At 29.3% G+C, this 13,526-nt stretch overlaps 1 protein-coding gene across 1 annotated transcript in view; it reads left to right on the top strand.

Annotated features, from left to right (window-relative positions):
- The window catches only part of LOC136977471 (prion-like-(Q/N-rich) domain-bearing protein 25), a 41,119-nt gene that overhangs the window by 11,970 nt on the left and 15,623 nt on the right, over positions 1–13,526 (top strand). Inside the window, exons 2-4 of the mRNA XM_067272966.1 lie at positions 2,705–2,824; positions 12,335–12,475; positions 12,752–12,922. Coding sequence (XP_067129067.1) covers positions 2,705–2,824; positions 12,335–12,475; positions 12,752–12,922 — 432 coding nt within the window. The remainder of the gene's footprint in view (positions 1–2,704; positions 2,825–12,334; positions 12,476–12,751; positions 12,923–13,526) is intronic.

Here is a 13,526-nt window from a genome sequence, read left to right as displayed (position 1 = left end):
TTTTTCATATTTTCATTCATTCATATTTTAAAGTTCTTTGTTTTTTTTAATTTAATTGTTTTAGTCTGTTTTGTGTTTTAGTGCTATCATGACTTTTAGAGCACAAAATAATGTCTTTAGAAGTGTACTTGGAGATGCTGTAGAAGTCTGAAAGTGACAAGACCAGCTCTTTCTACAGTCAATTATGCTAAGCATATTTTATAAGTTTATTGTAAGATATTTGAATTTATTTTCATAAATGGCTATAATTTATGCTTGAATGTTTGCTTCAAATTCAGCAAGTTGTAAAAACTTTTGTTATAAACTTTTTACATGATTCTAATGGATAAAAACATGAATGTTAATAGATCTGATTAGTGTCTGGAAACTGTATTGAGGAAGAATACAAACAAGTCACAAACCTTTCTCTTTATAAGTCTTTATTGAAATCTTTATAAGTGAACCAATGTTCTTTAGGTTGTATATTTTAAGAATGCCACTATGTATTAGTAAAATTTCACCACAAGAAATTCAAATTATTTATAAATATACCACTCACCAAACCATTACCAGTTCATGTCACAAAAAAAGAAAAATTCTTACAAACGTTTTTGTCTATGTGAAATAGACATTCTCAGGTCTCAACGATATTGAACAAATGGCCAGTAAAATAAAATGTTTTTTAAAAGTTCGGATTGATTACATAATTTGAATACATAGCATCAAAATTTATGTAATGTTCGGGATATAATTTCAAAATATGTAAAATATTTTAAAATATCCAAATAAATAATAAATTAATTTGTGGATAAAACTACTTCTCCCACTATTAAAATGGAGAGACTACTTAACAAATACATCACTAGCAATATAAAGGAGCACACATACACTGTCACCAATCCAGAACAAGTACTTCAAAAATTAAGAGATCTTAATAAGTCATCGGTGGTGTATTTTACAGTATGTGACCATCAAACATTGTTCCCATCTATAAAACTGGAACCTAGTTTCTGCAAGCTGAAAGATCTTCTTCTGATGAAGTTGGAGAGCACTTATAGATATCTACCTGATGTGTTAGATCTAACGCACTTGATGGTACACTCGTCCTTCTTCGAATATGAAGAGGTCAGCTACCTACATACGAGGGGTGTATCTATGGATAGCCCAATATCAGGAAAGCTCTGTGAATTAGTGGTCAGAAAATACGATAATGCCATATTACCTAAATTTCAAGAGGACATAGCATTGTATTTCAGGTACATTGATGACATTCTCATAATATGGAACAAAGTACTGTACCTAACCTTGACTCGACATGTAAGTATTTTAACAATAACCCCAATGGCCTGTCATTGATAGTTAAACAAGAGAGTCGTACAACTGTACATTTTTTGGATATCAACATCACTATGAAGCATGGTCATCTATCCACCAGTGTTTTCTGTAAGGAGTCATATACACCTTTATTTATACCTAACCATTCACATGACCCTTATGGTTACAAAGTCGCCGCTTTTCGATCTTTGGTAAAAAGGGCCCACACATATTGTTTGGAGCAAAGGAAAAAAAAATGAATTGTTGTGGATCAAGGCCCTAGAAACATGGATATCCCATCCTCTTTGGTCAAACATCTCATAAAACAGGATATAAATAAGAGGCAGAGAACTATTCTACAAGATGAATGAGTGAAGGTTATCACATACAATGAAACACTTTCTAATATATATATAGAGAAATTGCAAGGACCACTAAAGTGCATGTAGCATATTGACACTCTCCAACAATCTTCTCTCTCATCAGAAATAATAAAAACCATATAGATGACTCATACTCTCCATGGGTTTATGCAGTACCTCTTCACAACGACCGAGTTAACCGCTTATTAACATACATTGGAGCAACAGCAAGAGGTCTTGCCATGAGGATGAAAGAACATGAATATTCCATAAGAAAAAAGCTGACTACTATGGCGTTAGTGACATATGCAGGTAACTAGGAAGTTCACATTGAACTACAGAACACTAAATTGTTACACAAAGTGTTGGATAAGGCATAACTCAAATACCTCAAATTGCTTGAGATCTACCGAGCAGTTTAAAAGGGAGTTGCTATTAACTTCAAGGAAACGAACACACTATCAAAAGCATGGCACGCCATTTTTGAACTAGACTCCACCGACAGAAACTTGCATTAAGGATAATTTAAGTTATGGAGGATAATTTACATGAAATTAATTTATTATTTATTTGGATATTTTTAAGTATTTTACATATTTTGAAATTATATCTTGAACATTACATAAATTTTGATGCTATATATTTGAATTATGTAATCAATCTGAACGTTTAAAAAACATTTTATTTTGGTTTATTTCAATGTGTGTGTGTGATTTTTAAATTAATTTAATCAAATTTTGATATAATTGAAGTCTTCAAAAATTTTTAGAAGTTTTAGCTATCAGAATGGTCATAAAGCCTGCAAAGACTGGTCAAGAATACTTTAAAAAAAAAAAAATACTAATGTTCTGATAAATTCTTGTAACTGTGAAATGTCGCTTTTACTTTTAAAAGATTTCCTTTTTTAAATTTATAGTATTTTTTTAAATGTTGCATATAAAAGTTATTTTTATCTGTGTAAAAATATTTTTTCTTTGTTTATTAAATAATGAATTACATTAAATTAGAATTATTTTCAAAGTTATTAAAATATAATTTTAATAATTTAGTGTTGAAGGAAGGAGATATTTGTAAGCATCCAGTTATTTGTGATCATCCAGCTATTTGCATCAATAACACTTGTCAATGCAAAACTGGATATGTATTAAAGAGTAAATTTTGTTTGAAGGGTAAGTTTTACTTTAATTTTTAATCTTGATTTGAAAGAGTTTAAACTTCAATGTCCAGGAAATTTATTAGAGTAAAATTAACATCAAAATTTTTATGTTTATGATACTTAGCAAAAATTTCCATCAACATTTATAAATACCATATTTTCTTGATTCTAATTACCATATTTTTCTCTACTTTTTACTTATTACTGCCTGCCTAAAATAGATATAGGGACATCATTCATATTAAAATATATATGTACAGTCTAGAACAAAAATCAGCAGTTATTTTGAATATATTATGCATTATACTTCATAATAGGCATATTTGGCCATACTGTTCAACAGTCACATCAGTTTAAAGTGGCATTGCTCATAATGAGCATTTGATTTAAACACCTTTTAAATGTCTAAAACAGTTTTTTCTTTTTTAATTGTACAATTTCGTTGTATGACAATTTTATGAAAATTAATTTGAAGACAGTCCATCCACACTAGGAACCATCATTTATTTACTTCTAGTGTTTCAGAATACAAACATTTGATGACCCAACCTTTCTTTTTAGGCTGCTTTTTTTAATAGTGGCAGTGCAACTTGATAATTTTTTTCTTGAGGCACCTCTACTTTATCAATGTAGAATTATTGTTCTTTTAGTAATATTACGTAAGAAATGTTATGGCACTGCTCAGCACTATGTATAACAATAACCTGATGTGTTGTTATGGCACCCTGGTTGTAAATGTCTTCATGGGAATGTTACATTGCAGTTTTTATAAAATGAAGATGCTATTCCTATTTGTCTAACAACACACAGCAGTTTCCTTCTGGAATCTTTATTTAGGCTATATATGCATCTTAGGCCATTTTTAATGCTTATTTCTCCTCAGTGTATAACTAAATCAGATAACAATATATTATTATTATCTGATTTTCTTAATCTATATATATATTTTTTTTAAAAATACAAAAATCAATTAACAAGAAATTATGGGACAAATGGCACTGTTACTTGATCTGAGGAGGAAAAATAATATTAGAGTTATGAACAGATATATAGTGTTTCAAATGTTTTTACATGAAAATTACACTTTCCATTCTCAATTAGTATAAATGATTTTTTTGTGTAATTTCTTATTAATATTTGTATTTTTTTTTTTTAATGTATACATAAAAAATCATCTGGTTTAGCTGTATACTGAAGTGAAGTGAAGGATTAAAAAGACCTATGCTCAAAATGCATATATAGCTTAAATCCAGAAGAAAACAGTACCTCTGTGTTATTTGATAAATAAGAATCATGTCTTCTATAAATATTGAATATTAATGCCAACTCTCTTGAAAATATAAATTATAATGCAGCATTAAAAAAGAAGTTATTGTGTATGCAGAAAAACATGAAAATGGCACTGCCAAAAATTACCTGTACATAGCACTTTTATTTTGTCTGTAACTTTTTGCTTAGTCAACTTTATCAAGTTTTGTTATCTTAAATGTTTCTTCCATAAAAATAATCTTAGACCATGATTTTGAAATCTAATTTTGTCTTAGAATTGAAAAAATATGGTAAATATTTATAATTTAAATTATATTTATGGCCCTTATTCCTTATTCCCATTTATTTCTGAAAGGTTTTGAATGCTTTTTTTTTACTAAGAAATTTAAAAATATTAAAATAGTTGATAATTGGATGAATTAATATGAGAAAAATTGAACATAAAATAAGTTCAGTTAAAATTTTAAAATTTTTATATGTTTAAAAAAGAAACAGTTCAAAAGAATTTTTGTTCAGTTGTGAAATTTTTTAAAAAGTTATGTACTTACATTTAAAACCTTCAATTGCAACCATCTCTAATGACACCATCTTTATAAAAGGTCAAACTTTTCATGAATAGGATCAAATGTAAGCATTTTCTCTGAAATTAAGCCTTTAGCACAATAATGTAATCAAAGAAACTTCCAACTGCAACCACTTTCAACTTATCAGTTTGGGTGTATTCCATATTATATTCTGAAGTATATAGTCAGATAGGTGACCAATAAATAATTATACATTTTCTTGTGTAATTACTACAGTGTGCTTTTAAAACACCAAATATAATTTTGAATTTAAATGTTAAATGTCCCTATTCTTATTGTTAACATAGGTGGTGATAATTTTAAAGTTAACAAAAGTAGCAAAGAATACATAATTTATCTTAACAAGTTTGTTGTTTTTCTCAATTTAAAAACCATTAATCAATCAATCAATCAAAGTTTATTAATCGTATAAGGCCTTCGCCTGTTACAAGGACGTGATTAACTTATACGGGATAATTGACCACCCACATTAGAATTTTCCTATATATAATAAACGTTAGTTATCAAATGTGTAGTACATTAGTTAGTAATTAACACTACAATGATTATTCGTGAGTTGCTTCGTATAATTATATAATTTAAAGATAGTATTGATGTTTGCTGTATCAAGAAACTTGTACATCTCCGTTTCATTAGAGCAGTCAGTTAGTCGACCAATGTCTGATTGTTGAATGTTACAGGTTTTGCTGCAGTTTTCACAGAGAATATGAAATTTAGATAATGTCTTACTACAACTTGGGCATTTGGTATGAGAATAGTCCAAGAATTTATTGTTTAAATTTATCCAGTTTTTATTTAGTCTTAGCTGTATAAAAAATTTTTTAACATTAAATGAGAGATTCGTCAACATATAGCTATTATTTGATGGATAATTTAAAATTATTTTATACCAGCTTGTATTATTTCGATTCTGTATGTCGTCAATATCTTGGACAATAGAGTTTTCCATCACTCTTTGTATTAATAGTTTATTATGTTGCTCACTGATGTATGGCTGATCCATAAATAGACTCATGGAAAATCCGTATGTGTTAAATATCCTCGAGAGACTAACTATCCAATTTCGTTTTAAATCTGTGGTCTTGGATTTATGATATAACACATTCAATAATTTTGTAGTTAGGTCATCAGCGTTTTTAATTTTTTGTAAAAATTTTATGTACCTTTTTATTAATATAGTGTTTAGTTTAAATCTACTTAGTTCCATTCTTAGAGCGCAGCCTGGTATATTATATTCTAATTGGAAAATTTTGCGGATAAAAATATTTTGTATTTTTTCGAATTCATTGAATTTACCTGCAGACCAGATAGGAGATGCGTAGCACATCGAGTTAATGATAATTGAATTAAATAGTTGAAAATGAGTTTTCAGATTCCTGATCTTAGCTTTACAGAATAACACTATCAGATTATTTATTAAATTTTTTGCCTTTGTTATTGAACTTTTATATTGTTTATCAAATGATAAATTAGGCGTGAATGTTATTCCCAAGAATTTGACTTCATTGACAATTTTCACTTCTTCTTTCTTGATATAAAAACACATATGCTTTTTGGGTAAGTTACTACCGTTACGAAAAATCATTATAACTGATTTTTTGGGATTTATTTTAACTTTTAAATTTTCCAAATATTCAGTTATTTGTTGAATTTTCCTACGAAGTGAAGCAGCCGTTGGAGCAACTAATACAATGTCATCTGCATATGAGATTGAATGAATGATTTGATTATCTATTTGGATGCCGTCTTCGTCTCTTAGAAAACATTTTGTGGGGATCGGGCCGTAAAAGGTTTATTACGTACTTTTCTAGGTAGAGTCCTGCCACCAGGTGTGTTTTGTCGGACACACCACCGTTTGAGATAAAAAAGATGATTAAGGCGCGAGGGTAAGAGTCACTCTGAAGTCCAGGAATGAGTCTCTCAGGAGGAAGAATGCAGAGTCAGATTTAACCAATTTAAGGACATTTATTAACATAAACGAAAGTTTAGAACAGAGTTATAAAAACCGATTTTTTGGAAATTTGCCTATTCTTTTCTATTCAACGAGGGGGGTACCTAATAGGGGGGTATTTCGCGACTCACAACATACCAGATAACAAGATGTCTTCTCTTGTGACGTTGACTTGACGGCCAAGACTGCGGAGGTTTCCGGTGTTCACTGCACTTCGTCTGGTTCTTGCTCGTTTTGAGTTGTCTTCTCTTAAGTCACTCTTTCTCGGGTTGGAACTGTATCCACAATTGCTGGCTATTTCGCTGTTTCCTGCTAGCTGTCCTTCTAACGGGACCGTGTCCTCACTCTGACTGCCTTCTTTCTCGACTGTCCTTCTCTGCTGGCTTTCTCTGACTCTCCTTCTCTGCTGGCTTTCTCTGACTGCCCTTCTTTCTCGACTCTCCTGTCCTGGCTGGCTTTCTCTGACTGCCTTCTTTCTCGACTGCCCTTCTCTGCTGGCTTTCTCTGACTGCCCTTCTTTCTCGACTCTCCTGTCCTGGCTGGCTTTCTCTGACTGACTTTCTCTGACTGGAGCTCTGCTTTTTAAACCTTTTCAGCCTAAGAAAGTTCATCATCCGGTGATGATTCATTGGCAGTGTTTTTCTTATGACGTTGAGCTTTCATAGAGTCATCTCTGAGTCTTCTTATTCTGTGATGATATCAAGCTTTCATAGTCATCTTTGAGTTGTCATGACTCATCTTTGCTCTTAGTCATTGTTTGTTGATTGTTCTGACTATCATAGAGTCATCTTTGAGTTAGTGTCTTCTTATTTTGTGATGGCATCAGGCTTTCATAGTCATCTTTGAGTTGTCATGATTCATCTTTGCTCTTAGTCATTGTTTGTTGATTGCTTTGACTAAGTTCTTCATGTAGACATTGTCGAATGCAATGTTTATTTGGTTGCTTTTCATCTTTTCTCTGGCATGTTGTGATATTTTGAATGATAAACCGTTTTATTCTACTTACTTGATATAAAAAAGGGGGGGGTCCCTAGATTGGTAGAATAGGAAGATTTCCTCTTACCATCTTCGGTTGTTATCCATGATACAATTAAGGTTCATGTGAATACATAATAAAAAGGATATAAAGTAAATAAACAAAAGTTACAAATAAGTTTACAATGTATATATATATATAGATGTTTTTGGAGGGCGGTGGTGGTCCTCACAATTTGTTTAAGTCAAATAGATAAAAGTTAAAAAGGTACGGCGATAGAGGGTCTCCCTGTAATAAACCTCTATAAGTTATGAATGGTGGCCAAACCTTATTATCTTGTTTAATGATCGTCTCATATCTCCCAAACATCAAACCTATCACTTTAATCAAGTGGTCGTCTGCTTTGTGTTTTATCAATTTTTTCTCCAGATCATTTATGCTAATCGAATCATACGCTTTTTCTAGATCCAAGAAAAGAGCAAAGACTTTATGTCTTTTCTTGATTAGTTGTATTTGAAGTAAAGCCAGTAAAACGAATAGTGCAATTTGATTCCCTCCTCTATCCACAAAGGCAAATTGCGTAGTGTTCCTATAGTTATTTGTGGCTGTCCAGGTATTAAATTTGTCCGCTAGAATTGATGTAAATATTTTCCGAAAGTTCGATAACAATGCAATAGGTCTGTAGTTTGAAGGTTCAACTCTTTTGCCTTTTTTATATATCATTGTGAAAATTAATTCGTTCCATTTATCTGGAATTATACCTTGATTATAGAATTCGTTGAATTGTTTGGTCAGATAAGTGATGAGCTCCAGAGGAAATAATTTAATAAGCGAATTGGGTATCATATCTGGTCCTGGTGTTGATTTGACTTTTAGTTTTTTAATCCGATTCTGAACTTCCTCCACCTTAAATAATTCTGAATGATTCGTTACTAGTGATAACTTATATTCCATTTGAGTTTGATCAACGATTAACAAATAGTTTTCGGAAAATTCTTGAAAATATTTAATCCACTTATCGTATTCTATCCTTGTATATGCACTATAGTCTGTTTTCTTTTTACGAAATCCGTTAATTATTGACCAAAAAACTCTGGTATCTCTTGATTCTGTTAGTATCTTGCTAATATTAGAAAAATATTTGTTCTTTTTTGCTTTAATTAAATTTATATATGTTCTTTTATTTTGTAAGTATTTCGTTAAGGATTCTTTTGAATTAGTTTTTCTAAAAACTTTTAAACTTTTTTGTTTTTTAATTTTTTGGATATAACATGTATTGTCATACCATTCACATTTATATATTTGCTTATAGAGATTTAAGCATTTCCCAAATCTGTATTCTTCTAATTTTTTTGTAAGTCTCAGATAATTAGTAATTGGCTGGTTATCTTCCTCTAAAATTAACATATCTTCAATTATATTTTGGAACTCATTTAACAATTTCTGTTTATTGTAAGACAATTTATAGTAAGTACTCAATGTATGAGGTTCTTTTTCGATTCTTTTCTCTCTTCTCAAATCTTTGTAGTATTTCAACACCAATTGGGTCGGAAAGTGATCCGATAAATCGATCTCCAGGACTGACAGAGACTCACAGTAATCTATCATGCATTCAGAGCAAATAACGTAGTCGACCGTCGATTTACCATTAGGGGAGACAAAAGTAAATTCCGCCGGAATATCTCCCTTTAGTCTGCCGTTCAAAATTAATAATTGACTACTTTGTACAAAATCTAGAAGTACTTTACCATCCTTATTTAGAAGTTTATCCTTGGATGTTCTTCTGCTACTAATATTGTCAAAAATCTGAGAAAATTCGGTGTCAGTGTTTTCTCCAATTCGAGCGTTAAAATCTCCACCAATTATCCATTGCTGGGGCCAAAAAGGACCATCTTTCTGTATGGTTATGAATTACACGTAAAACACTTCTCTTATCCAATGCTGGTGGCAGATACATCACTATTAGCCCCAGATATAAGGAGTTCCATCTTAATTTAATATTACTCTCAACATTGATAATTGCAACAACAAAGTACTCTGAACTATATTGGTAGAGTATATCCCCCAAACTTTTCTTAATTAGCATCGAGATCCCTCGTGCAGGATGACCAAATTTACTCTTACGTTGAGCATAGCTATTTATAATACTGTGATAGTGTGAGGCATAGCTGATTAATAAATAGCATAACTATTTATGATACTGTGATTTTGTGAGAGAATATTTTTTCCGCTGCACTTAAGTTTAACATCCAAGTTTCTGTGATTCCAATTATATCGTTAGAATCTAAGAACTCTCTCACCAAATAATTCTGAAGCTTTCCTCTCAAACCCTGAACATTCCAAAAACTTACTAACAGGTCATAACCGTCTTTTTCCGACAGTATCTTCTCATTATCTTTAGTTATTCTGTTTACCAATACTAGGTCAACTTCATTATTATTATTTTCACCATTGTTGTTTAGTACATTGATCTTACTTTTGTCAATGTCCTGCTTCAAATTGAAGTTGATCATTGCTGTTTCGAAGCTTGATTTATGTTTATTCCCAAAAAATAATTCAATTGTATAATCTCTCTTGTGTTAGTATCAAGGGTATACATTAGATTATCTTTTATGTAATAGTCATCTCTTATTAAAATTCCATTCTTTTCTGTTTTTTCTGTCTTAATCTTATTTATTAACTGTTTCCTTCTGATTCTGGACCTTAAACATAGATCTGATGTTATTATTATTTTTCTCATCTCGTCTTCCATTTTCGGTCTCGCTGCCCAGAATTTTTTAAGGATTATGTTTCTGTCTTTAACCGATTCCATTATGACTTTTATAATTTGCTTGTTATATTTATTTTTAAACAGTACAAGACCCTCAATTATTGTATTGTTAAGATCTAAAACATTGTTAATAAATTTTTTAAATTCTTCTAACACATCCAAAGTTTTAGATGGAAAGTTCAAGATAACCAAATTTTTCTTTGTATTTTCATTTGACATTTTATCAAGTTCGAATTCCAACATACCTCTTTAAATTGGAGTAAGAGTTAGACTTTTCTTCCAGTGTGTAAATCTTTTAAAAACCATTAATGTTGAAAGATAGTTTTAAAATATACATTTTACAATAAAATTGTAAAATATATATTTGTTTGAAGTTGAGAAACACTCGGAAACATTGAAAATGTTTCCGAGTGTTTCTCAACTTCATATCATTATCATTGCTTAAAATTGATGTTAATTTAAGTATCATTGCTTAAAATTATCATTGCTTAAAATTGATGTTAATTTAAGTATCTAAAAATAAGTTACTTTTTCTGAAATCAAACTTACATTAAATAGATCACACTGACTTTATGACTTCAGCAATCAAAGTTGAGAAACACTCGGAAACATTGAAAATGTTTTCGAGTGTTTCTCAACTTTGTTTGTTTGTTTGAAGTTGAGAAACACTCGGAAACATTTTCAATGTTTCCGAGTGTTTCTCAACTTCAATGTTTCGAGAAACGCAAGTTGAGAAACAAATTGAGAAAGTTGACAAATTGAAGATTGAGAAACGCGTTTCTCAACTTCAATTCCGAGAAACACTCGGAAACATTTTCAATGTTTCCGAGTGTTTCTCAACTTTGATTGCTGAAGTCATAAAGTCAGTGTGATCTATTTAATGTAAGTTTGATTTCAGAAAAAGTAACTTATTTTTAGATACTTAAATTAACATCAATTTTAAGCAATGATAATTTTTTGAAATGTAATTGCATAGTTAACTTTACTTCAAATGCCAGTCCTGAGAATTAAGTTTTGTTGTAATTAAATATAACAAAATTTACTTCTTCTGAAATTGAAATTGAAAAGGTGTAGAATCTGTATTCTTTGTTGTTTTTCTTTTTAACCATAAAAAGTCTTAGTATTTATCTCTTTGTGTTCTTTGAGTGTTGAGAAATTTCTTTATCATCTTGTATAAAGTAAGTAAATTAAAATTTGAATTTTTATAAATGTTTGCATTTAAAAATTTGCATGTTAACAATTAATTTTAAGTAATTTTTATTATAGTGTATTTAAATTATAAATAAAAAATAACAACTCAATTTAAAAACAAAAGGAAAAAAACTGCTTTAATAGAGAAAGAAATCTTAAATGAAATGTTTGAATTCAAGTTTAAAAATGGCTTTTCGTCAAGAACTTTTTAAAATTTTTATTACAAGGAAACTGAAATATAAACTGAAAAGTTTCTGAAGGTGAGCCATTTTTAAGCTTAAAGGTATTCAATGTTTTGTTTATTAAGATTTTTTCTCCTTTTTTCTTTTTGTAGAATTTTGTGTTTATAATACTCAATAAAAACTATTTTATCATAACTTTGAATCATCTTCTATCAAGGAACATAAAATATGGGTAAAATCAGAAGAAATGAACTTTAATTTTGCCTACATTTTATGTTCTGTAGCTATACTAATGAGTTAGTAATGCATTTGATAATTGACATTATCTTTCATTGTCAGAATTCATTCATTGATTCTGGATCAACTTTTTTCTTTCCTCCACACTTTCTAGCATTAAAGGTCAGATTGAGTAAGATTATTTATTAATTTATAAAATATTTGCAAAATTATTTTGCCTTGTCTTCAAGATTAAGAGGAAAATATTTCACTTTGTTTATACAGTAATCAATTTTTTTTTTTTTGTTAGAAACTATTATTTATTAGAAAATAAGCAATTGATATAAAAATTATTAATATTTGTTATTATTATTATTTTATTAGGTAAATCACTTTTCAAACCTTGCTTATCTTCTGAGGAATGCCAAGTTAAGAATAGTGAATGCTCTTCAGGAAAGTGTAGATGCCAAGAAAAGTATGAAATATATATAAAAGAAAATAAAGTTACCTGTCTGAATAAAAATGGTAACAATTATCTATTTGAATATTATAAAGAAAAGTTTATCTCCTTAAAATATAATAGTTAAGGTATTATATTAAATATAAAATATTGTTTCAACTAATTAAAATAAAAAAAATGAAATTTAGAAATAATTTTATTAATTATTATATACTTTTTTTGAGTTAAAGATATATGATTTATAAAATTGAAAAAATGAGTTTTTCTAATTAATTAACCTAGGCCTATATGAATTTTTAATAAACTTTCATAATTAATATTAACGTAATATTTTTTATTAGTGACGAAAGGAATGATTTGCGAAGATGATTTTGATTGCTTAAGAAATGAAACTAAAATGAGATGCATTGATAATAAATGTGACTGTGATAACAAAAACATATATATAAATTTATATCAATTTAGACTGCATTGGAAATCTCATTGGATTCTTGGAAAGTGTTACGAAATAGGTATGTCATTTAAAATATTGATGTACAGTTACAGTAGTATTTATTTTATGAATCTATCTTATTTTTATAAATATTTCAGATGTATTATTGTTGATGAATCTGAAATTTTTTTTGTACACTTTAGAATTGTTTATCATCCCAGTTATTATATTTCTGAATAATAATTAATAATTGTAGCAATTATAACACAAGAGAATGTTCAGTACCTTTTTCTTTAAATTAAATCATAAAATATTAATAAATTAAAAAAAAATTGCATTTTGTTTGAACTTATTCACACACATACACACACTGTGTGTGTGTGTGTGTGTGTGTGTGTGTGTGTGTGTATACATACAGAGAGTTTAAGCTGGTAAAAATTTTCTGAAGCACTTTAGCTAATTTTACTAAGAGTTGTAGCAAAATTTTAGAAAATATAGCTAACATTTCTCAACTGTGAGATTGCCCAGAAAGATATAACAGGATAGAAGGACAATGCAATACCCAACTCTTCAGTTTAAACAGAATAAGATGGAAGACCAAGTTACTATAAAGGAAGAAATATTTTTTTGGAGAAAATTTGCTGTAATCCTTTTTGTAATGCTTTTAATTTTTTTCTGCAATT

The sequence above is a fragment of the Centruroides vittatus genome, unplaced genomic scaffold (genome assembly GCF_030686945.1).
Source record: "Centruroides vittatus isolate TY-2023 unplaced genomic scaffold, ASM3068694v2 contig_459, whole genome shotgun sequence".
NCBI lineage: Eukaryota > Metazoa > Arthropoda > Arachnida > Scorpiones > Buthidae > Centruroides > Centruroides vittatus.
The sequence above is the reverse complement of the archived record's forward strand: the minus strand, read 5'-3'. Positions and strand labels throughout refer to the sequence as shown.